The following is a 26,853-nucleotide window of genomic DNA, read 5'->3' as shown; positions in this document are numbered from 1 at the left end:
GTTACTGCTTCCCAAGGTCTTCTTTTGACTCTAGTGTTTTAAAAATTAATAACCCTATCATTTGATGACTCAGATTAATCAACAATACTTTGACTTAGGAAAACTTAATACTGAAAAATTTGTTTAAGTATTGTGTAATTATTAAATCAATTTGGAAGGACTGCTTGCTGCTGTCTACTGAACAGGAAGTTTTACAAGTTACAAGTTTTAGTGGAGTAAAGAATAAAAGTGGGAGAAAGCCATCACTAATTGCTACAGCTTTGGGCTTCAAAATCTTTAGCGGAGCTAATAACTTCTGAGGACTGAAGGTGAATGACAGAACTTCTCCATTTTCTCTTTAATAGGAAGTTATGTTTATAGTTCATGTGACATGTAAATTGAAGCAACTTGTGAAGGCTAATATCAGTGAGAACTTTAATGGTTACTTAGAAGCGTATTCACATCATGCATTAGAGATGCTGAAGGGATGCAAATGTGATGAGGTAAGTTGAGTGATATCTCTTTTTATCAACAAAAGAAACTGCCCCTCAGTGATAGAACGCTGCCGTACTCTAGATCTGAGACACTTGCTCAACGAATGTGATGTAGTGAATAGAATGCTGGCTTGGAATCAGCTAATAAGTGGCAGGGTCAGGATTTGAACCCAAGTCATTCTAATTCCCAATCCAGCATTCTATTCACTACAACATGCTCAGTTCATTCAATAATACATTATAATTGATTCTACAATACATTTAACTAAGTTTAGTAATTATAACTGATGCTATAATACATCTATAATTTAACTAAGTTTAGTGATTAATTATTACATATCAAGCAACCTAAAATACTTTTAAATGCACATTTAGATGGCATTTGGAAGAGATAGTGTATGCGTGCCTATTTTCCTTATTTTTAGTATTCATAAGCTAAGTATGGATAGAATTCATTTTTCTTGATTTCCTAAATGCTTCTTTGGCACTAATCTCATTTACTCCTCTTTACTACCCTCATATTACTTAGTACAACTCGCCCACAACTTTTGATACTCTTTTCCCATTGTTTTAAACTTTTTAAGGAATGTTTTCACATTTCAAGTTTCAGAAAACTATAACTCCTCTGTAACATGATCAGGGTATGTTAGATAAAGATTTTGATGTGAAGACAACAAAGATGGCATGAAAATATTTTACTGTGTGTATTTTAACTGGCATTATCTGAGCTCAGGTAATAGTTAATGTAAAATCATAGGAAAGATTTTATTGTGTTGGCACATTCTTTGTCCTTGTACTTCCATCCTACCTGTCCTGAGATATGAATATATAGCAGATTCGCAGAATCATGGATTTTCAGTGTTGGAGGTTATCATAGAGGTCATCTACTCCAACCCATATTCAAAAAAGAATTCCCAACACAAACCCACTCAAGTGAATTGTACAGTATTTGTTCCAGTGACTGCACCTGCAGTCACTGGAAACCTAAAGGGGCAGCCCATTCAGCCTTCAGAGAGCTTATTATTAGAAAGTTTCTTATTGATATCAATTTTAATTGTACCTCTTTGCATTTTCCTCCCCTTTAGTCAACCCATCTTTCCACTTTTTGGTAGTTCTGCTTTCTAGGGCAAAACAGAACAAGTCTAATCTCTCTTCCCCCAAGATCTTGAAGGCAGCTGTCATGGCCCACCCTACCCCACCCCCAAGCCTTTGCTTCACCTTTATTTCCTTCAGCAGATCCTCATATGTGATGGATTTGAGGCCCTACGCCACACTGATAGTCTTCCTCTGGGTGGCCTTCAGCTGATGAATGTCCTTTCTAAACAGTGGTTTAAGAACTTGATAGAGTACGCCAGATACCTTGTGACAAGGACAGAGTAGAATTTGACTGCCACTTCCTTATTACTGGAAGCTTTGTCTCAGGTCATCAAGCCAAAATTCACCTAGGCGTTTTTTGGCTGCCAAATCTCAACAATGACTCATTCCAATCCACTAAAACCCTCAGATCTTATCCAGACTAATTTCCATCTTGTTCTTATGAAGTCAATTTCTTGAAAATAAATGTAAGACTTCATATTTATCCCTATTAAAAATTTCATCTCATTTGATTCATCACCATGATCTAGCTTGTCAAGATATTTTCAAATCCTGACTGTCATAGTGTTAACTGTCCTCCTAGTTTTGCTTTGTCTGTAAATGTGATAAAGAATGATATCTATGATATTTTCTAAATGATTGATATTAAATAAATAAATAATAAATAAATAAATATATGATAAATAAATAAATAAATAAATATTAAATAACAGAAGGCTAAGTACAGATTACTTGAACACTGGAGATTTCCTGCAAGTTATGGAATGATTGATAACTGTTCTTTGGACCTGGCCATTAAACCAGTTCTGTCCATCTAATTATATATCATGTAACCCATACCTCTTCATGTTTTCCACAAGAAAAACACAAGACTGACTTTTAGTGCCAAGGTGACAGAGTGAGGAAGGAACCCTCTGAAGCACTCCCAAATTCCCCTCTAAACAATTAGAAAGTCACCTCAGAATTGATCTAGGAGCAGGGAGGAAGCTTGCTGGCACATCAAGAAGGATTGGTGTCATTGGGGTGTGAGGGGAGCAAAGTCCAGGAGCAGCAGGGGGCCTGCAGCAGGGCTCCAAGCCTGGGGCAGTCCACTGAGGAGGCCCTGCCAGATCAGCAGTCCCCTGGGTAGGCGAGCAGTCTGGTCAGCACAACAAGGCCTCATCCCAGCAGCCCCACCCCCAGCACACATCCCATTGACCCCAAATGAAGCCCTGCCCCAAGGCTAGCCAACAGCAAGACCCCACCCCTGGGGCCTGCTAGCAGAGAGACCCTGTTTCCATAGCAACCCAACAGAAAGGCCCCATCCATGGGCAGGCCAGTGGCTAAACCCCACAGCCAGGGGAGGCCAACAGGTAGGCTCCAACCCCCAGTACAAGCTAGAAAGGTAACCTGCTACCCTCCAGTGAAAGCAAACAGCTATGCCCTGACGCCCAGTGAAAGCCAGCTGTAAGACCCTGAGCCCAAGCACAAAAAGCTTTGGACAATGTGGGACCAGAGTCCAATTCTCACATGAAAACACCAAGTCACAAAAAAGGCAGAAAAAATGAACAACAACAAAAAAAAGAACTTGACTATAGAAAGTTATTATGGTGACAGGGAGGACCAAAGCATAACTTTAGAAGAGAATAATAGTGTCAAAATGACTACATGTGAAACCTCAAAGAAAATGTAATTTGGTCTTAGGCCCAAAAATAATTCGTGGAGGAGCTTAAAAAGGATTTTTAAAAGCAAATTAGAAACATAGAAGAAACATTGGGAAAAGAAATGAGAGTAATGCAAGAGAATCATGAAAAAAAGGAGTCAATAGCATGGAAAAATAAATACAAAAATTTACCAAGGAAAGTAACTCCCTAAAAAATAAAACTGGTCAAATGTAAAAGAAGTATAAAAGCTCACTGAAGAAAATAATTCCTCAAAAATTAGAATTGATCAAATGAAAGCTAATGACTCTATGAGAAATCAAGCTGTAATTAAAAAAATTAAAAAGTTTAAAAAAAAGAAAATTTGAAATTTCAACTGACCTAGAAAATAGATCCAGGAGAGATAATATAAGAATTACTGTACTACCTGAAAGACATGATAAAAGAAAAGCCAGGAAAATCTCTCTCAAGAAATTATCAAACGGCCCTGATATATTACAACAAAAAGGCAAAATAGAGATTGAAAGAATTCACTAATCACCACCTGAAAGAGATTCCAAAATGAAAACTTCCAGAAACATCATGGCCAAATTCCCAAGCTCACAGTTCAAGGAGAAAAGTACTGCAAGCAGCCAAAAAGAAACAGTTCAAATATAGAGGAGCTACAGCCAGGATTATGCAGAATTTGGCAGCTTCCACATTAAAGAATCACAAAGCTTGGAATATGATATAATAGAAGGCAAAGGAGTTAGGATTACGACCAAGAATCACTTACCCAGCAAAACTGAATATAATCTTTTGGGAGAAAAAATGGGCATTTAATGAAATAGAGGACTTTCATGCATTCCTAATTAAAAGACCAGAACTGAATAAAAAATCTGACCTCCAAATACAAGACTCAAAGGAAACATAAAAAGGTAAAAAAGAAACAAGAGAAAATATAAGAAATTCAATAAGATGAAACTGTTTATATTTCTATATGGCAAGATAATATTTGTAACTCTTAAGAACTTTATTACTATAAGAACAATTATAAGGAGTATATATAGACAGAGGGTGTGGATATAAGATGACTTTGATAGGATGATACCACAAAAAAAAATAAAGGGGTAAAAAAGAAAATTGCACTGGAAGAAGGAGGAGGGAAATTGAATGGGGTAAATTATCCCACATAAAAGAGGCGTGAAGCAGATATTATAATGGAGGGAAAGATGGGGAGGAGGGGTGATGGGCAAAGCTTAAACCTTACTCTCATCAAAACCGATTCAAAGAGGGAATAACATATATACTCAGTTGAATATAGAAAATGATCTTACCCTCTAAGGAAGTTAAAAAAAAAGCATAGTCATAATAGAAGGTGGAAGAGGGACTGATAAAAGGGAGTATATATTGGGGAAGAGAGTGATCAGAAGTAAGACGCTGGGGAAAGAGGGAAAGGTGGGGGGATAAGAGAGAGGGGGATAAACAAGCATAAAATAGCACAAAGGGAAATACACAGTTATCATAACTATAAAGGTGAATGGGATGAACTCACCTATGAAACAGAAGATGACAGCAGAATGGATTAAAAACCAGAATCCTACAATATGTTGTTTACAAGAAACATATTTGAAACAGAGAGATACAGGGTAAATATAAAAGACTGGAGCAGAATTCATTATGCTTTAGCTGAAGCAAAGAAAGCAGGAGTAGCAATCATGATTTCAAACAAAGCAAAAGCAAAAACAGATCTAATTAAAAGAGATAAAGAAGGAAACTATATCTTGCTGAAAGGTACCATAGACAATGAAGTCATATCAGTACTAAATATATATGCAACAAATGGTATACCATCTAAATTTTTGAAGAAATTAAATTAGTTAAAGGAGGAAATGGATAATAAAAATATACTAGTGGGAGACCTCAACTTTCTCCTCTCAGAACTAGATAAATCAAACCAAAAAAATAAACAAGAAAGAAGTTAAGGATATGAATAAAATTCTGGAAAAGTTAGATATAATAGCTCTCTGGAGAAAACTGAACAAGAATAGAAAAGAATATACCCTTTTCTCAGTAGGTCATGGCACCTACACAAAAACTGACCATGTATTATGATACAGAAAACTCACAACCAAATGCAGAAAAGCAGGAATAGTAAATGCATCTTTTCAGATGATAATGCAATAAAAATTACATTCAGTAATGGACAATGGAAAGAGAGATTAAAATTTAATTGGAAATAGAATAATCCTAAAAAATAAGTGGGATGTGGAAAAACTCGGAAACTAATGCATTGTTTGTGGAGTTGTGAACTGATCCAATCATTTTGGAGAGCAATTTGGAGCTATGGCTAAAGGACTCTAAAACTGTGTATACCCTTTGATCCAGTGATACCACTGCTAAGTCTATATTCCAAATACATCCAGAAAAAAAGGAAAAGGACCTATTTGTACAAAATTATTTATTGAAGCTCTCTTTGTGGTAGCTAAGAATTGGAAATCAAAGGGATGCCCATAAAGTGGGGAATGGCTAAACAAGCTGTGGTATATAATTGTAATGGAATATTATTGGGCTGTAAGAAATGACAAGCACAATGATTTCAGAAAAACCTGGAAAGACTTACACGAACTGATGCATAGTGAAGTGAACAGAACCAGAACATTGTACACAGTAACAGCAATATTGTTTGATGAAGAACTGTGAATGACTTAGCTATTCTCAGCAATACAATGATCTAAGACAATCCCAAAGGACTAATGATGAAGCATGCTATCCACCTTCCAGAGAAACAACTAATATTGTTTGAATACAGACTTTCACTTTCTTTCCTTTTTTTCCTTTTATTCAAGTCATTCTGTACAACATGACTTGCATGCAAATGTTTTATGTAATTTCACATGTATAACCTATATCTGATTGCTTACTGTCGAAGGGAGGGGGAAGGGGATGGAGGGAGGGAGGAAAAGATAGAATTTTGAACTAAAACTTTAAATAAAAATGTTAAACATGATAGATCTTTATGATCACCCCTTCTTTTTCTCAACATCTCTAAACATCTCTTTATTTTTTTAATTATTTATATCACCTTTTCCCAAAAAAATTTCCCTCCTCCTCCCTTCTCAGAAAATCATGCCTTGTAACAAAGAGCAAAAAACAAAGAGAAAAAAAATCAGTTCAGCAAACCCATCAGCACGTTGACCAAGTCTAACAGTGTATTATATGTTCTAGGCCTATCCGCCCTTTGCAAAGAGGAGAAGGAGTAATGTTTTCTCATCTCTTCTTCAGGATCAACCTTAATCATTACAATTACCCAGCATTCAACTTCCTTTTTTCCTCTGTTCTTTCCACCTACATTAGCAGTGGTGTCATGCATATTATTTTTCACATCTGCATTCTTTAGTTTGCATCAGTTCATATGTCTACTCATGCTTTTCTGAGTTTTTCATATTCATCATTTTTTAAGTTGCAGTTATATCCCATTACATTTGGAACAACAATTTATTTTATAAATTTATGTTTGCTTTGTTTCCAGTTTTGTGCCAATGCAAAAAGTGCTGCTATGATTATGTTGGCATATATAGAACCTTTCAGTATTTGACCTTTTTGAAATATAGGCATAGCAGGATCTTTTTGGTTCAGAGGGTATTAGTCACTTTCTTAGCATAATACTAAATTGTTTTCAGAAATGATTTGGACCAATTTGCTGCTCCACCAATGTGTCTATCTTTCCACAGCCCTTGTAACTTTGATTATGCCCAAGTTATGTTAACTTTGCTGCAAGAGGCAAAACCTCAGGGTTGTTTTGATAGTTATTTCTCTTGTCACTAGTGATTTGGGGCAATCTTCCATATGACTGTTTATTGTTTATGATTTTTTTCTTTTTAAGAACTATTTGTTCATATTCTTGGACCACCTATCCATTGGGGAATGGAACTTCTTAATACATACATATATGTGTGTGTGGGTCTGTGTCTGTGTCTGTGTGTGTATGAAAACCAACCATCTCATTAATAACATATTCTAGACTTTTCTTAGTAATCAAAATCTAACTCCATGTCTACAATATACAGATTCAATTCTCTATCCATCTTTTAAAATAAAAAAAAAATTTGGCCTTCCTACTTCTGTGATAACTCTCCTTTTTTCTGTAATCTTTCAGATATCACTGATAGTGGCCAAGCAGCTCCATCCTCTAGTTCTTTCAACATTCAAGAATGCAGTTCATTCTATGCCAAGGAGGATATAGACCTGTGAATTTATGATTTGAATTCATCAAAGGAAAATAAGTTCTCTCTTGCTATCATCTTTTTACTTATTTGGGGCATCAACTCCCAATAAACCATTTTTTTCTGTTTTCTTTTAATGCAAAGATCATTTTAGCACAGAACACAGAAAGAAATTAATAATGGAGTAGCTTCTTTCTTCTCTCTGTTGTCAGTTATCATCAGTTCCTTCACCCCAAGAAGACCCAGCCCTTTTCCGAGTCACTTCTTTTCTTCAGTATAGATTTAAAAAAGAAAAAAAAAACTAGAATTTCTTGACAAACTCAGTTTATGTTCTGTATGTATCTTTTTAAAAAAGCTATTTATTTGATTGGTAAATTTTCTATGCATCCACATTGATTCCTTTGAAAAACTCCTCTTTTCCTTCCTCAGTAGAATTGTTTCTCTTTGTTATAAATTTACTTTAAACTACTTCTTATAAAGTTACTTTAAAATACCTCTTAGAGTCACAAGTTTTACTGCTATCCAAAGAATTGTCAGTTTCTAATGACAATAGCCATAGTGCTGGCCCTGACTAAGATAGCCCCCATCAGACATACTGCAACTTCAGGGCATTGATCAGCCATGTATATAGTCTTACCAGGGACGCAGTCTGTCTGGAAAGCACAGCTGACAAAGCTAAGAGGCATTTACCTGGGGCAGGCATCCCATCTGTCTCTTGTGAGCTGACTCCCTTTGCCTTCTGAGACTAGGCTAAGATTGGTCAAATGACTTACCTAAGACCATGTAAATTGTCAGTGTCAGAGGGGGCATTTGAAGCCAGGTCCTGTTACTCCAGAGCCAGTGCTTGTTTCTCTAAAAGAAACAGAACTACAGATATAGTTTGATAAGGTCAGAGAACAGTAACACTATCCCCTTTCGATTATTTCTGGTGACTACCTCTTTTAATATATTCTAAGGTTGCATTAGGTTTTTTGGCTATTATATCATGTTGTTGACTTAAATTGCTAGCCACTAAAACTTTCAGATCTTGTACATATGAACTTTTAACCAGACACATAATGCCTATACCTTAAAGTCGATTTTTTAATTCAAGTTTTAGCCTTTACATTCATATAAATTCAATTTCATCTTACTTGATCTTAACTATTATTAAAACTTGCCATTTTTTTCAGATCCTAATTCTGTCATTATTGTTCACTGTTACTCCTAGCTTTGTATTATCTGAAAATCTAACAAGTAGATCATCTCTATTTATACAATCATTGATAGACATTTTAAACCTCATAGGACCATAGGGCCATGAAGTACCTAAGGCACTCTATTAGAAACCTCTTTCCAAGTTGTCATTGACCCATGAATGACTTTTGCTTGGACCTGATCATTTAACCAGTTGTGAATCCAACATCTAGCCCATACCTCATCATCTTATCCACAAGCATAGCTTGAGAAACTTGTCATTTGCTAAAATAGAGGTAAACGAATAATAACCTTGTAAAAAAAGCTAATGAAGGTAGTTTAGAACAATCTGTTCTTGAGGAAGCCATGCTACCTTTCTGTGATCACTGTTTCCTTTTCTAGGTGTGCACTAATTATCCTTTTAATAATATTTCTTAGAATTTTTCCAGGAATCAAACTCATGCTCACTGGTGTATATACATACTGTATTGTTCCCTTTTTAGAGAGTCAGTACAACACTTCCCTTTCTTCATTCATGCAGCACCACTTATTCCTGAAATCATATACTTAGAAATATTTGGGTCCAGAAACTAAAGTAATCAAGAGCAGCAAAGATGCTACACTACAAGCCAAAGAACTCCAACATCTCCCCTCTCCTTATTTTCAGTATCTGGAGGACAGATGAACTTTCCAGTCACTTTCCCCTGTTCAGTGCCTTATGAGGACAACTAAATAGTTGCCTCAAGAAAAGTTGGTTTTAGGGCTTCCTAAGAAACTAAGATGACAACACCTTTTTTTTCTCTCTCAGAAACATATCAGTTAAAGTCTTCAACATAAGAAACAAATAAAGCACACAGTTACAAAGGGATGCTTGGCCAATGTGACAGCATACAAAAAAGTACCTATTTTAGATCAATATAATAATGTAATTTAGTACCTAGCATGACCATAATTTGAGTTTTTGTAATCAGGGACAAGTGAGGAAGTAAGGGATCCTTTGGAGACACAGGATAATTTGGAGCCCAGAAATATTTATTCAGGTGCTGGTAACTTACAGTGTGGGAAGGATCTGGATAGCCAAAGGGCAACAGAAGAGGCCAGAGGTCATGGAGGGTACTAAAAGGTGCTAGTGGACTGGGAAAAAAAGAAAGAAAGCATTAAAGACAAAAGCTTCCAGTGCTTTTAATTTTTTCCTAGAGATCATCTTGTACCTTCCCTTACAAGATACATTGTGGTTCACATTGAATTCTTACCAGATACGGCTCCAGTCTCTACCTTGTTCTAATCAGAGAGAAAGAATAGTCAGATCCAGTGACGTGATACTAATGACAGCTCTGATAATGAGCTCCTTGTTGGAGATCTTCAACCAAGGCCACCACTTTTGGAATATGTTATACTTGGGATTCCAGTTGGATATGGCTTAGACTAACAGGCAGCTGAAATCCCTTCCAACTCTCAAATTCAGTCATTCTAATTCTGTGATTTGTTTAAGAAGAGATATTCATGACTCTAAAAGCAAAAGCTTTGTAATAAATGCAGGACATCATTAAGAAATCAAGGGATCAGCAAGATGGCTGAGTAATTTTTTCCCCAAACATTCCCACAATTAAATAATTTTCAGAAAAAGAAATCATGTGTAAGATATAGAGTAACTGAAGCTGAATCTACAAGGAAAGAAGCTGAAAATTCTCAACAGGTTTAAAAAAAACTTTGAAAATAACATCAGAGATCTTAAATACTTAGAACACCCTTTAAGAGTTCTCACCTTCCAGCTCTCCATGACACAGACATAGCCAGAATGAGCTATATCCTAGTCTTATGCTTCAGAGTCCCACCTTGACAATGACTCAACTAAAATCTCCCTTTTTCCCAGTAGAGGCATCAGATACTGATTCAGTACAGACCATGGGGGAAAAAAAGCACCTAGAACAGAAGAGGAAGATAGCACATAGCATGGTAGAGAGCCAATTTAAGAGGGAAAAGAGATTCTTTGTCAGAGGGAAAGGGGAATAGAATTCTACCTAGGCTCAGTCCTTTCCACAGAGAAGTTACTCTAGAAAAAAAAAAACAAGCAGTGCCTCCATAATTGCTAAAGTGGGGAGGCTGAAAATGCCCATGTTTGAGATATATGCAATAGTGGAAGATGTGGAAGGGTCACAGGATGAGGGAAAAAACAACACAGACAAGTCACTAGGAATACAAGGAAGGAGTGGAAAGCCAAAAGGGCTAAAGGAGAATGCCTCAGTAAAAATCTAGCTCACAGATAAGCCAACACAGAGGCTAAGTAAAAATTAAAAAAAAAAAAGTACAGGGAACATTGAACACGTATATTATGAAGTAAAACCAGTGAAAGTAAGAATCCTGAGGATTTCCCAAAGACCATGGAACAAGAGTAAGAAATTCCAGACAGAACATTAGGGGGAAAAAAAAGAAATTAGGAATGAGATCAAGTTGAGAATCACCCTTCTCAATGCTGAGTTCAAAACTACAAAGGCAAAAAAAAACATGGACTACGTGGTGGAAATTTTCACCAAAGTGGATTCTGTTTGACAGAGAATAAAAGATTTGGAACACAAAAATATAAACGTGAACGAAACTGTGATGGAAGAGCAGCAAAAGGCAACAAGGTTAAGGAATGCATGAATGCTTTACAGTGCAAAGAAACTACCCTTTAAGACAGGATGAATAGAATTAACTTGGGGATCACTATCTCCCAGAATAATATGATATAAAAAACTCTGAATACTGTAGTTCAGGAAATAACACAAGAAAACTGTTCAGACCTTTTTTTATTATAAATAACAAAGTACTAAATAATTTAATTCACAGATTGTTACCAAGAAAAAAAAATGTTTGAAATACTAAGGCGTGTAGTAGTTAAATTTCATAATTCCAGCAACAAATAAATTGTACATGCAGCCAAGAGAAAAATCTTCAGATGCAAAACAAACAAAACCCTCATATTAGTTTGAATAACCTATAATTACTTAGTCATAAGAAATCAGAGAGAATGAAGTAGCTTATTCGAAAAAGCAATGGAACTCAAACTGCACCCCAAAGTAATATATTCTGCAAATCAAAGCATATTTTAAAGTGTCTGAATTGAAAGAAAAGAGTACTGTAAAAACAAAAATCTTAAGAGATTAGAGGAGAGAAGAAGCCAAGACATTTTAAAGTAGATGGTGAGGGAAAATGGTCAAAAGATGGGGAAAATGATAAAAAAGAACAATTTAAGCCTATTCAAGGAACTTGGGACAGGACAGGTAAACAGGAATAAGGGAGCTCCAATGGAAATAAACTAGCATCAAAGTAGTGTAATTAAAAAAATAATAATAACAAATCAATGACTGAAAAGAGAAGGGAATACAGATATAGAGAAATTATAAAAATGTTAAAATGAGAAATATTCATCAAATCCTTATGGACAATAATGCAACAAAATAGTAATTAATACAGAGAATATAAACAAAAGATACAGACCCAAGTGGAGATTTAATAAGGACATCCTGCATTAATGAGTGAATCAAGGAATGAATGAGGAACGTAAAAGTTATGTAAAAAAAAGATAACACTAAGAGCACCCTTCAAAATTTCTGAGATGAAAGTAAAGCTGTTCTTAGAGAAAAAAAAACTGTATCTTTGAAGACATACGTTAATAAAATAGGAACAAAAAGAATAGAGTATGAAACTTAAATATATATACAAAATAAACAAGTTAAGCACAAAATTGAAAACTTTGAAAATTAGATAAATCAAATGTAGAAATGATGAAATTTAAAGCTGATTCTCTGAAAATACTAACAGAATTAATAAATGTTTTTGCAAACCCGATAAGAATAAAAATGGAAAAAAATCAAATTACCAAAATGAAAAACAAGGTTACGTTATAACAGAGAAGAAAGAAAAAGAATGATCAGAATTGACAATACACACTTATATGCTCCAAAGCCAAAAATGGAAAATAAATGGAAACTTATCTATAGAAATATAAAATATCCAAATTAACAGAACATGAAATAAAGATCTTAAACTACTCACATAAAATAAAATTGAAGAAATCATACATGAACTACTGGGGGGGCAGGGGAGTCCTCTGATCCAAATGCATTAATGGATAAAACCTATCAAACATTTTAAGAGTGACTAATTCTACACAAATGGAAAAATTAAAAATTCTACCACACTACTTTTTTTATTCAGAACATATTTCGTAAAATGTATTAGTGTATCTCCCCCTTATAGAATTTAAGCTCCTGGATTGCTAGAATTATTTCTTTTTTTAATTTTTTGTCTTTCTATTCCCAGTTCCTTGAACAGTTGCTAACACAGACGTAGTATCTTATAAATGCTAACTGATTGATTGATAAACATCCTTATACCTAAACCTGGTAAGGATAAAACAAAGAAAGAAAACTAAAGACCGCTATCACTAATGAATATTGGTATAATTTTTTAAATAAAATTCTATCAAAAAGACTATATGAATATATCCAGAGGAAGAAAAAAAAAAGCATTCCTGTGACCAAAGTGGATATATTCCAGAGATGTGAATTTAGGAAAATAATTAACATAACTAACTTTATTGAAGCCAAAATACCATAAACCTTATGATCATATCATTATATGTAGAGGGAAAAAAACCTTCAACAAAACATAACACTCATTCATGCCATAAAAATAGGCATAAAATGGTCAATTTTAATACAATAAAAAGTATATATTGAAAACAAAATGCTAATATTATGTGCAATGGAGAAATGCTAAAAGCTTTCCTAAAAATAGAGATGTAAAGCAAGGACCTTCTCTCCTTGAAATCCATGACACAGACATAGCCAGCATGAGCTACAGCCTAGTTTTATGCTCCTACTATATTATATTACATAGTTCTAGAAATGCTAGTAATAGTAATAAAGGAGAGGAAAAAATTAAAAGTATGGCAAAGGGATAACAAAATTATTGATATTTACAAATGACATGATAATTTACTTAGAAAACCCAGAAAGTCCCTAAATAAACTCACTGAAGCAATTGCTTCATTAAAGTAACAGGACACAAAATAAATCCACAAAAACCATAGCCATCTCTATGTGATAATTAAAAAGTCCAAGAAGATGTAATAGGAAAGTAATTCACATTTAACACAAAATAAAAATAAAATTTAGGTAACAGTTTAACTAGAAAGATGTTAGTACCTCACAATCCATTCTGGAATTGTTTTCTTATTTTATGTGACTCAGAGTTGCCTCTCTAACTGAACTCCAATTGGTTTGCAACCAGAGATCACATCTTATAATTCTTCTATGTAACTCATAGGAAATACTTATTTTACCTATCATAGTGCTGGGCATAACCTGAGTGATCAATAAATAATTCACTGATTACTGTCATTAAATAATAGTGGGATGAGTATGTCCAGGGACTAAGTTATTTTTCCTACTCCTCTTCACTGGTCTGTTTCCAACATTGATCAATAAACATTTATTAAGAGTCTCCTATGTTTCAGGTACTGTGCTAAGCAATGGGGAGACAAAAAGATACAAAAGACAGTTCCTGCCCTGAAGGAGCTTACAATCTAATGGATGGAGACAACATACAAACAAATATGTTCAAAGCAGACTACATTTGAGATAAATAGGAAATAAATAATAGGAAGGCACTGGAATTAAGATGAGTTGGGGAAGGGAAGGCACTGAAATTAAAAAGGGTTGATGGAAGGCTTCTTATAGAAGGTGGGATTTTAGTTGACACTTAAGAAAAGCTCAGGAAGGTCAGTAGTCAAGGGGGAGGAGGGAAAACATTCCAGGCATGGAAGAAAGCAGAGAGAATGCTGGGAACCAAGAGATGGAGTATCTTGTTCATGGAACAGCAAGGAGGCCAGTATCATTGAATCAAAGAGTAAGTGTTGGAGAGTAAGGTGTAAGAAGATTAGAAAGGAGGGAGGGGGCTAGGTTATGAAGGGCTTTGAATGCCAAATAGGATCTTTTTATTTGATCCTAGAGGTGATAAAAAGTTAGCATTCTGTCATCAGGACTTTATGGACTAAACTAATATGAGATGCCATTCTTATCATTGAGAGAGAAAGATCAACAAAAAAAAAATCAAAGTTTGATCATCAGTATCTAAACTATGGCATATTTTGGTTTTGTCTTGTTTTTAGGAGAAAGAAAAAAAAGTAGAAAGAAAGATAGGAAGAATCCATTTTACTAGTGAAGTCTCTCCCACCAAGAGTACAGTAAGAATTGATCTTTTTTTATTCAGCCTCCTTCTTAAGATCATAAATTTAAGCCTTCACATGCCAAACAGACTAACCCTTCTCCTCCGTCCTATTTCTTTGGATGAGGAAACAGAGGACCATAGAGGTCAAATGACCTCCCCAAGGTCACATAGGTCATTAATGACAGAAATGGAATTTGAACCTTGGTCCTCTAACTCCAAATCCATTGCTTTTGCCTTGTATCACACTCCCTGTGGAGAGCAATCCATGTCCATGCTTCACCTCAATTCTGTTCTTCTGTATATAATTCATAAAATATTCCTTGTGGTTTTCATTATGAGCTGAAAAACTATCCTCATTAAAGAGGCATTTTTTGAATTGCATTTTTTTCTCACTTACTTACTCAAAGCCAATACCAGTTTCTGTCATACAATTTTTTTACAACCTGCATCACATCTTGACCATGACATATTTTTCTCCCCTAGGTGAATGGAACAGAGAAAAAGACAGGAGGGCCCTGCTTCAAGATCCTGGTAAGAGTTAATATCCTTATTTTCATCCTAGTTTCTCAAAAGAAACTCATGCCCGTGTTTCTTTTAACTTTGTTTTTCTGTATATAATTTATAAAGAATTATATATGATTTTATTAAAGGGGTGAGAACCCTGCCTCATTAAGAGGAGTCCTTTTTGAACTGCATTATTTTGAAACTTGAAATTTTAAAAAGTGAAGTGGAGAAGAAGTGAGCAAGCATGCTCCCCCAACAACCTGGCTGAAACAGTCTGCCCACCTGAAGAATCTTTATACCCTTCAGGATTCACCCTGTCCAATCCCACAGTGCCCCTATGACATCTCAAACCCACAGAGAACATGCCACATTGTACATATTAAATCCACTGCTTTCAAGTTAGTTTCTGACTGGGGATTAGCAATCTTTCTCAGACTGGTTATGCTTTTAAATTACAAAGAGAACATGGAAGGAAGACAAAAGAAAAGAATATATTCCCCAAAATACAGGAGAAATTTCTCTTTCTCATTGATCTTTATATTTTTTAACATTCTTTGGGGCATAGAAAAAAATGTGATAGAAGTGATGTTTATATAGCATAGCTGACTTAGCTCAGGACCTTTGTATTACAAAGATACAAATTCCAAGAACTTTTCCTAATGTGGTATTGGTCATAAAATAGCTACACTTTTCTCCCTCAAATCCGACTTGGATAAATCGTGAACATGGCCTTTAATGGTGTTCAGGCTTTTTGTCTGCCAACCTGTAGCCTTCTGTAGGTCCAATGTGGAATGTATCCCTTGCCTTTTTTGCTCCTTCCACAGAAATCTAGATCTGTGACTTGCTGCTTCTGTCCCTAAAGGGCTCCCATGGGACCCTCCCTTCTGCCTCTTTAGTGGCAGCTTTCAGCCCTGTGCAGTTCATCCATGACCATTCTTTATTTTTTTAAGTTTTTTACTCATCTTAAATTTAAATAGAAAATGAGAAAAAAGAACATTTCCATATACACAGCAGAACATGAGAGGAGTCAATATAAAGTAATAAATTTCCATTTCACAGAACCCTATATAATACTACACATTGTTTTCAAAGCAACCCAGCTTTTCTGTGCTTCCTTCTAGGTTTTCTATTCTCTGCTGTGTACTTTTTCTTTTCTTTTTTTTTCTCCCTCCCTTCTCCCCCCAACCCCCTGGCCTAGAGAAGGCTACAATTAAATATAAACATGTGAATACATATACATATACATATATATATATATATACACACACACACACACATACATATATATATATATATACATATATATGTAAATGCAAGACCATATTATGCATATTTTGATTTGTCATTTCTTTCCCTGGAGGTAGATAGTATCTTCTTTCGTAGGTCCAAGTCTTTCCATGTTTTTTTTTTTTTTCCTAAATCACCCAGCTCATCATTTCTTATATCACTGCAGTATTCCATTACAATCAAATCCTATCTGAGAGATTTTCTATGAAAGTTCGTGGTAGCTCTCTTTACTTGGATTCTTTCTCTTTTGCTTACTCTTTTTTTAAATTTATTTTTAGCAGCTTATTATTGATATTCTGGTTCTAGTCCAAAGGTATGGGGAATTATGCCCCACACCTCAGGTCCTTCTTACTGTTATTATCTGAGCTCTGTCTGGGGCTCCAGCCTTGGACACTCCTTTCCATCCATAAAGCTAGGCCCTAGCTACAATGTCCTGCAAAAGCTCTTGCTCCCTGTGGTCCCTCCAGAGGCTGCAAATTTCAACAGTTGTCTTTACCCTGGAACCAAAACCAGAGACTCTGCTCTCCTGTAACTGCCTACAGCCATCAGAGTCCATGCCCTGCTGCTCCACCCCACTCACCAGGTGTGTGCCAGTTCCATCTCCCCCACAACAGCACCTGGACCCCATCTGGTCAGCACAGCTGTGTTTGGTGTCCCTTGACAGAGGAAGGTGCTTCCTCCTACCACTGAGCCTTCCAATCCCCCACACTGTTCATGAGGTGAAAGTTCCTGAGGCTGAGGCTGCTTCCCAACCCAGCTGCCCCCAGGACTTGTTGTTTATTGATTCCCTGGAGTTGGCCTGGAGGTGTTTGCACTTCACCCAGGCCAAGCCTCCATCTCTGGAGGTCCAATCTTTCCTGGGGTCTTCTCATATTGCCTGAGGATGCCACTGCCTTACCTTGACTTTTGTTTATTTCTGCTGCTCCATGTTCACTTTGAGGAGATGTTCTGTCTTTTTTTTTTTTGGAGGAAATTTGGAGAGCCTAAAGTTTTCTGACCTACTCTACCATCTTCCTAGAATCTTCCCTCCTCCAAGATCATTCTCAGCTATTCAGCCCTTATTTATGATAAGTGTGTGTGTATACATATACAGACACAGATACACATTTATAAATATGTGTGTATATATGTGTGTTTACATACATATATGTAGACATATGTGTGTATATATATATATATAACTTATACATACATAAACTTTAAAGTGGTACTTTGGTGTAATTATTTTTTTATGTATATCACCTGCTGGCCAATCTCCTAGAAATTAACTTCTCCATACTTAGTGTGAATTTTCCTGGAAATGAGCAGTTTTTCACTGGTACCTTGGTAGGACTGATTACCTATGTACCTCTACATACATATACAATACATACACATACACACATCACAATACATACATACACATACACATACACATATATTATTTTCTAAATATATGCATGCACTCACACATATATGTGACTACCTATAACCATATATGCATATACACATGTGCATATATGTATATGTATGACTATATATGTATATATAACTTTAAGTTACAAAGCAAGAGAAATTTCTTCACCCGAGTGTTGCCTGTATCAATGAAATAGCAGTGCTAGTCCCGATTCCTATTCCTTTTCCTTCCTAGGTCTTTGCAAACCTTAAAGTTCTACACAAATGCTAGCTATAGTAATAATACGACTACTTACTGTTGTTCTTGTTGTTACTAGGGATATAAAGACAAAAAAAATAGCTAGCATTTCTAGGGAACCTTAAGTTTTACCCAGTTCTTTATATGTGTTATTGACCCTCACAATAACCCTGGGAGGTAAGTACTTATTATTTCCATTTTACAAATGAAAAAGTGAGGGTGAGAGAGGTTAAGCAACTCACACAGGGTCACACAGCTATTACATATCTGAAGTAGGATTGGCACTCAGGGCTTCATGACTCCAACTGCATGACCTAGCTGCCTTTACATGATAATGTGAGAAGAGGGGAAAAGAAATGTTTAAGACAAATATGTGCATATAATTTAATCACAGACAGCTAGATGGTGCAGTGTGCCAGGAAGACGCATGTTCTTGAGTTCAAATGTGGCCTCAGACACTTTTTACCTGTGTTATCCTGAGCAAGTCACTTAATCCTGTTTGACTTAGTTCCTCATCTGTAAAATGAGCTGGAGTAGGAAATGGCAAACTACTCCAATAACTTTGCCAAGAAATCCCCAAATAAGGTCACAAAGAATCAGACACAACTGAAATGACTAAGCAACAACAAATAATTTAATTGTGTTTCATGTGAAGATGAAAGCTATAGAAATTTTCATTTGTCATTATAGGGAGAAAAATCTTCCAAGGAAAGAAAAAAACAGAATAAATGTTTATGCTTAATACAAAAAATGATATCCGATGTTAGCAATTGCTGGAGGAAAATTTTGAACATGAACGCCAATGGGCACTGACACAACTGTGATGGCAGAGAAGCCCCATGATTTGAACACCTTTCACTTGCATTCACCAAGTGTTCATCTGCTCACACTGATCTATCTCCATGCCAGAAGCTGCTGTATTTATCCTGGCAAAGCTATGGCACCATGAGCAAGGGACCGTGAATTCTACTCTACTCCACTGCAGACACCAGTAGACAGAGAAGCAAACCAATGAAACAGAAAATGATAATTCACAATAAAAGCTACTTGATAACGACCTGGACATGCCTTTATTCTGGAACAGATTACACGTGCATAACAACAAAATACCTAATCTCCTGTGTTCTCTGTTGCAGTAACTTGTAAGGATTTTTGCTTTTTTACTGCTCAGCTGAAAACTTCAGACAAAGAACTAGTATAATAATATATTTTGTGCAATATAAAAAAAGTACAGCAGAATTCCCAATTAACATTTCATTTCTTTCACTAAACAATTCAGTGACCCTTTAGCTTCCATTATACTGTACTGAGTGGGGGAAAAGGTCATCTTCAGGGCTACAAGACATGCTTCACATCTGACACTGGGAAACTAACAAATACCCAAGAGAAGAGGAGGATGCTCACTTTTCTTAAAAAGGGAGCAGTGATGCAAACAAGACACAAACCAAAGAGCTCCATGAAGCAGAAATTGTCGACAGAGACAGAACAACTTGAAAATAAAATGTCAATCTCCATTCAATTCAATTGGAAAAGTATTTGAAGAGGGCCTCTTCTATTCAAAGAATCAGGGATGAAAAGACAGAAACCAAACATAGTACTGGTCTTGTAGGAGCTTACATTCCCCTGAGAGATGCAATGTGTCCAGAGAGGTAAATGTAAGACAGTGTTAAGAGAGTGAAGAATACAAGCTGTCAGAACAGTTTTCACTCTAGTGAAAAATTAATTTTGACCTTTATGTACATAGTAAAATTTATCTAAGTAACCTTGATATGATGAGTATTTTTTCAGAGAATAATATATATTGACATTTTATTGATGATATGTACATATTTAATTTTTACTACATATCTTTGTATATATATTTTGATAGATTCTTATGATTATTGCTTTGAATAACATTACTCCTTTCTTAATAAAAGACATATGCAATAATATGGTATAATAATTTCTTTTATTTTCTGTGATTGGCATTTGTTCTTCTAAGAGAAGAAATAAAATCAATCTAGCCTTCTTTTCCACCACTCCCTAGTCCATACCCTTCCACTCTAATCAGATTCGTCTCTTCATGGCGCTACATCACGTAATGGTGAAACAACAGGGCATGCAGACTCGCCAACTCAACCAGACATTGTGATGTTGTGGAAACATCAATGGATGTGAAGTCAGAAACCCCCAAGTTCAAATCTCAGCTCTGCTATTTGCTACCTTTGTTCCCTTGGCAAAATCACTTAATGTCTTTGGACTTCTATGTCTTCCTCAGCCATATTAAGGGGCTGAGATTACATAATTTCTGAGGTCTGCTCTATCTCTAAATGTCTCTTCCTATTTCTTATCCCTGCTGTTATGCTTTGGGTCATGCTATTCCTACCACCTGGAATGCTCTCCCTGAAACTTCTTACTCTTGACCTCAACAGGTCTGTGTCAAGCTCTGCCTCCTGGATGATATTTTTGATCACCATGATTGTCTCCTAACACTTAAAGTTGCATTCTGTATTTTTATTTTATTATATTACATTTAGCACTTGATGTAATAGTTTGTATTGTTTGATAGTGAATTCACATTTAATGTACATAAATGTCAAAAGTTTTGTCATATTTCTTTTTGTAGTCCCCTTATAGTGCCTAGCAGTTGACTGAATATTTATTGAATTGAAATACACGTTCTAATCCTTTTCAGGCTGTATTCTTGACTCTCTGGACTTTCTCTACCATACCACAGAAACCTTTTCACCTTGGAAACTCACTTTATCCCTGGACTTCACATACTAGATGTACCCTCTGCCCCTGAAGCCTCTCCCTCTGATTGTATGGTTCTTCCCAGAAATTCCATTTGAAGGAAGATGTCCAGGCTAACCATCTCTTCATTTCTTCCCATCCTGTACTCCTTACATTTATCTCTTCTGTCCTCACACACACCCCACCAACTTCCTTTTATGTGTTATCTTCCCCCATTAGAATTTAAGCTCCTTGAGGGGAAACACTGTCTGTCTTTCTTCTTGTATTTCCAGCATTAAGTGCAGAGCCTGGCACATTGTAAGCATACATGCTTGTTGATAACTTGAACTGAGCTGAGTCCAGAATGTAAAAGGAGGAGGAGGAGGAGGAGGAGAGAAGACTGGGTTGCATTTGGAGATTTCTGCAGCATTTTCAATTATTGGAAATTGGTCTTACTACATAACTCCATGTTTTTAATATCCTGATAATGTCATAAGGCTATGACTCATGTCAAACCATGATTTCATAAGAATAGACATGTCAAGTAACCCAAAGCATGATATAAGGATACATGGTAACTTCAAAGAATCACCTAGGATGCATTATGTGTAAGAAGTATCATTAATTACACTATTAAGGACATGTGTGAAGGCAAAAGAAGGTAGGCCAGTTATATAGTTAGCACCAGATATAACTAGCAGCCAGCTGGAACATTTTAAAATCAAGGGGAAGGTTTCCAATCCATTGGGCTGATCTCCTATGGACGACTTACAAAAGAGCATCGAAAATAATTATGCATAGGATGCAAAGGCACTGATGTGTTACAGTCTACACCAGTGGAGGAAATACCTGCCTTGATGAGATCACTGTTCCATTGTTATAAATTATAATAATTGCTTATCCAAAGCAGAGGATACAATTTTACTTTAAGATAAAGTAAGAGGAAATGTAAATTATTTCACATTGGATGCCTAATAGATAAATGAAATAACGTATAAAAAGCACTTTGCAAAATTTAAAGCATTAAGACTATTATTGTTATTATTATCTCTTTTCATCTTAATTCTGCGGTGTTCAGATATAAATGGTCCTGGGACAGGTTGATATCCTGCTATTACTCTTTTACATTTAATGTTCTGTGGACTATTGTGCAGGTGGTTAAAATGACTCTGTGTGTGTGTCTATGCCTGTGTTTTGCAGTTGAATCAAAGTATTGGGAAATAAGATCATCTTATGAAGATTTCTTCAGGACGGGAGAGAGACAGAGAGAAAAAGGAGGTGGGGAGAGAACAAAAAAAAAAAAAGGAAAGTTTCATAATGAATATACCTAGTCCAGCAAAACAAATTTGCACATTGAATATGTCCAAAAATGGTCCCAAAATCATATTTTACATTTTAAATCCATCACCACTCTCACAGGAGGTGGGTAGCATGCTTTATCTTTGGTCCTTGAGAATCATGGTTCATGTTGATATATGTTAGTATAGTTTCCTCAAAGCAGAGAAGTAAAAGTTAATCTGGATCTGGACACAAAATGAGGAAGATAATTTGACGGTAGATATATCTGGTATATAAGGTGGCCCATCAGGCAAGTTTTCCCTTTTCCCATTTTTCCATCCTGAACAAGTTAAAAAAAAACAAAAAAACAGATGCCCATTGCAGCAGGGGTAGGGTCAAGGTCACTGAGTAAGAGAATCACAGCTCAGAGGGCAGGACTAGGGAGAAAGGATGCTGAACCCGGAAAGGTAGTTTTTAGTCAAATGATTTTAACTCATACTTCCAGAAGCATACCAACACTGTTAGAAGTGAAAGCTGATTCATGTTGAAAAAAATGTTATACATCTCCAGAGAGAGAACTGATAAACTCTGTTTGCAAACTGAAGTATAATTTTCTCATTTTAAATTTTCCTTTCACTTTGTTTTGTGATATAGCTAATATGGAAGTGTTTAGCATGATTTCACATGTATAATTGATATATTGTTTGCCTTCTCACTGTCTGGGGGAGGGGTAGAAGGGAGAGAATCTGGAACTCAAAATTTAAAAAGAAAATGTTAAACAATATTTTTTAAAGAAAGAAGCAAGAGCTTATCCTGAAGAAATAATTGGCTTTTTATTTTACTTTGAACTTCTTTCCTTTTTTCATTTTTATTTATCATATTTGGTTGATAATTCTCCAATGTGTAATTTCATCTCATTGCACTCAACTGCTACATTCCTATGTTGAATTTATATGTGAAAGTCTGCATTCAGTGATGACAATATTGACATTAAATGTCATATAATTGCCTCTCATGTTGCAAATGGAATACTATCATTGCTGCTATTTGCATATTTGTTTTATTGTTACTCTAGTATCAGAGTATTGCTTCTTGAATTAATAATGGCATAATATTGCACGTCCATTTTACTTCACATTGGTCAATTTGTTGAGTATAATATAATTATTATGGATCAATATATTGATCAGATGGTATATGTTACTTGAAAAGGTTTGTGATTTTTTTGTTATTTTACTTTGTAAATTTTTAAAATTTATTTTATCTTAAATACAAAATGAGAAAAGAAAAAAATTACCACTTACACAGCAAAACATGAGAGGATTCAGTATAAAACAATAAATTTTCATTTCAAGAAAGCCTTTATAATAAATACTACACGTTGTTTTCAAAGTTGCCCAGTTTTTCTTTTTTTCCTTGTAAGTTTTCTTTTGTTCTCTGCTGTGCACTTTTTACTTTATTTTTCCCCTCCCCTCCCTGCTCTAAAGAAGGCTACAGTTAACAGCAGATACACACACATCATACACACATGTATGTATGTATATATATATATATACACATACAGTTACATAGATATAAATATACACATATATATACATATACACTCATACACCTATACGTAAGACCATGCTATACCTATTTCCACTTGTCATTTGTTAATCTGAAGGTGGATAGCATCTTCATTCATAAGTTCAAGTCTTTCCATGTTTTTCTAAATCAACCAGCTCATCATTTCCTACAGCAGAGCAATATTCGAACTCAGTTACATCCTATCTGAGAGATTGCCTATGAAAGTTTTTTTCCCAAATTTTCTGCATTCCTTCTTGCTGCATAGGTTTTATTGATACAAGAAAAAATTTAAAGTAATCAAAATTATCCATTTTATACTTCAACAATGCCCTCACCTTTTAATATAGTTTAAGGTCTGATACTACTGAATCTGCTTCCTTTACATTTTTTTCCCCTGATTTCTTTGAAGTTCCTGACCTTTTGTTCTTTTAAATGAACTTTGCTATGTTTTCTAACTCAGTAAAATAATTTTTTTAGTAAGTTAATTGGGATGGCATTAAATCAATAGATTAGGTAAAATCATAATTTTAAAAATTATATTGGCTTTACCTATCCATGAACAATAAATATTATTTCAATTATTTAGATCTGACTTTATTTGTATCAAAAGTGTTTTATGTTTATATTCATATAGTTTCTGTGTCTGTTTTGGCAGGTATACGCTCAAGTATTTTATACTGTCTAGCTATTTCAAATGGTCTAAAACAATATTGAATAATATTGCTGACACATAGTGTAGTTTCCCTATTTTTCTTTTGATTAAATCTATTTTAGCTTTAACTTTGTCTGAGATCATGATTACTACCCCTGCTTTTTTTACTTAATAAATTCTACTCCTGACTTTTATTTTCTTTGTGTGTATTTCTGATTTTATAGCATTTCCTGAAAGCAATATATTTTTGAATTCAAATTTTTAATCTAGTATCAGTTTCCGTTTCATGGGTAAATTCATCCCATTCACATTCTAGGCTATTAATTACTTGTGGACTATTTTCCTTCTTCCTATTTCTCTTCACCATCCTTCTCACCCTATTCCCTTCCTCACTCCTCTGCTTTACTTCTACCCACTACTTTGCCCTCCTATTCATTCCTTAACCTATCCATCCCTCCAAGAGTCCCTCTCTTATCTTCTCCCTGCCCCAACCCCTTGCTCTCTTATTTCTTTCTAAATTTAGAAAACTTTTATACCCTTCTAGGTATATATGGTCTTCCCTCTTTACCCCATTTCCAATGAGGTTAAGGTTTCAGCACTACCAGTCTTCCCCTCTACTAGCTTCTGTGTCAGTTTTTCCTTTTATGACTCATTTGCATGAGATAATTTCTCCTTTTTAATCTCTCCCTATGCTGTTTTATTTTTTAGACTTGCCCCATCATACTCAGCTCAGCCCAAGCCTTTCTTTCAAACTACCCAAATGATGATAGTCATAAAAATGCTGATATTTTCACATATGAGAAGTAAATAATTTGACCTTACTGAGTCCCTTATAATTCGTCTTAAATGTTTACCTTATATTTCTCCTGGATGTTATATGTCAGATTTTCCCTTAAGTTCTGTTTTTTGTTCCAAATACCCGAAACTCTTTAGTTCATTAAATGATTTTGTTTTGTTTTGTTTTTCATTCAGGATTATACTTAACTTTGCTGGGTAAGTTACACTTGGTCATAACCCCAACTCTTTTGCTCTGCAAAATATCATATTCCAAGACCTACAGTCCTTCAAAGTAGTAGCTGCTAGGTTTTGTGTAATCCTTATTGTAGCTCCATAATATTTAAATTGTTTTCTTCTTGTTGCTTGCAATATTTTCTCCTTAACCAGGGAGCTTTAAAACTTGGCTGTGATATTCCTGTAAGTTTTCCTTCTGGGGATCTCTTTCAGGTGGTCATTGGTGGATTTTTTTTTTCTATTTCTGCTTTGCCTTCTTGTTCTAGAACTTCAGGGCATTTTTCCTTGATAATTTCTTTTAATATTGTATCAAGATACTTTTTTATTGTAATTTTCATGTAGTAAGACTAGTCTTATATTGTTTCTCCTTCATCTGTTTTCCAGATCAATTGTTTTTTCTGATGAGATGTTTCACATGCTCTTCTCTTTTTTCCACTCTTTTGATTTTGTTTTATTATTTCTTAGTGTCTTAGAATGTTCTTAGATTCCGTTTGCCCAGTTATAGTTTTCAAGGAATTATTTTCTTCCTTAAGTTTTTGATTCTCTATTTCAAATTGGTTGACTTTCTTTTGATGATTTTCTTAATTTTATTGGATTGTTCTTTTTTTTTCCTATTTTTTCCTCAATCTCTCTGACTTTTAAAGTCCTTTTTAAGTTCTTCTAAGAGTTCTTTTTGTGCTTGGGACCATTTGATATTTTTCACTGAAAAAGGTGTGGCTTTTTTAGCTCCATTATCTTCCTCTGAATATGAACTCAGATCTTTTCTATCTCCATAGTAGCTATCTATGTTGGGTTTTTTCTCCTTTGCTTACTTATTTTTATTTTTTGGTTTGTTTGTTTTAGCAGCTATTAGTGTAATCAAGATCTAGTCCTGAGGTATGGGGAATAAGTCTCAGGTCCTTCTTACTGTTATTTTCTAAGCTCTGTTCCAGGGCTCTCCTCACACCACTCATAAGCCATGGCTAGGGCTCCCAGACACACTGTCTTGCAAATGATCTTGCTCCCTGCAGTCCCTCCAGTGGCTGCAAACTACAACTATACTCTCTGCCATGGAACTAAAACCAGGGATTCTGCAATCCTGTAAGTGCCCACAGGCAGCAAAGTCCCTGTCCCTCTGCTACTACATTCACCATACCTGTGCTAGCTCCTTCTCCCCAACACTGGCAGCCCAGCCTGGGATGCATCTGGTCAGCATAGCAGTGCTTGTCTTCCCTTGACAGTGAAAAGTCCTTCAGTCTTCTCCTACTCAGAAGTCAAACCATTCCCCACCCTGCCCCCCTCCCCCCACTGTCCAGGCTGACTGCCTCCCAACCCCAGCTACCACCAGGGCTCCTTGTTTGTTGATTCCACAGATTTGTCCTGGAAGTGTTTGCACTTCACTCAGGCCGAACCTCTACCC

At 35.5% G+C, this 26,853-nt stretch overlaps 1 protein-coding gene across 4 annotated transcripts in view; it reads left to right on the top strand.

The window, feature by feature from the left end:
• Positions 1 to 22,821, top strand: part of LOC114053688 (interleukin-7-like) — a 55,481-nt gene extending 32,660 nt beyond the window's left edge. The window contains exons 4-7 of one of the 4 annotated variants that reach the window (XM_027876804.1): positions 345 to 482; positions 14,747 to 14,821; positions 15,289 to 15,336; positions 22,145 to 22,821. In XM_027876804.1, coding sequence (XP_027732605.1) covers positions 345 to 482; positions 14,747 to 14,821; positions 15,289 to 15,336; positions 22,145 to 22,168 — 285 coding nt within the window. In that variant the 3' untranslated portion in view covers positions 22,169 to 22,821. Of the gene's footprint in view, positions 1 to 344; positions 483 to 14,746; positions 14,822 to 15,288; positions 15,337 to 18,919; positions 20,030 to 21,237; positions 21,260 to 22,144 lie in introns of those variants that run through there. The other 3 variants (XM_027876805.1, XM_027876802.1, XM_027876803.1) reach the window with 3 other exon arrangements.
• The last annotated feature ends 4,032 nt before the right edge of the window (positions 22,822 to 26,853 follow it).

Source organism: Vombatus ursinus, unplaced genomic scaffold (assembly GCF_900497805.2).
Source record: "Vombatus ursinus unplaced genomic scaffold, bare-nosed wombat genome assembly UNPS02014812.1, whole genome shotgun sequence".
Classification (NCBI taxonomy): Eukaryota; Metazoa; Chordata; class Mammalia; order Diprotodontia; family Vombatidae; genus Vombatus; species Vombatus ursinus.
Note: the sequence above shows the minus strand (reverse complement) of the source record. Positions and strands in the feature narration are given on the sequence as shown.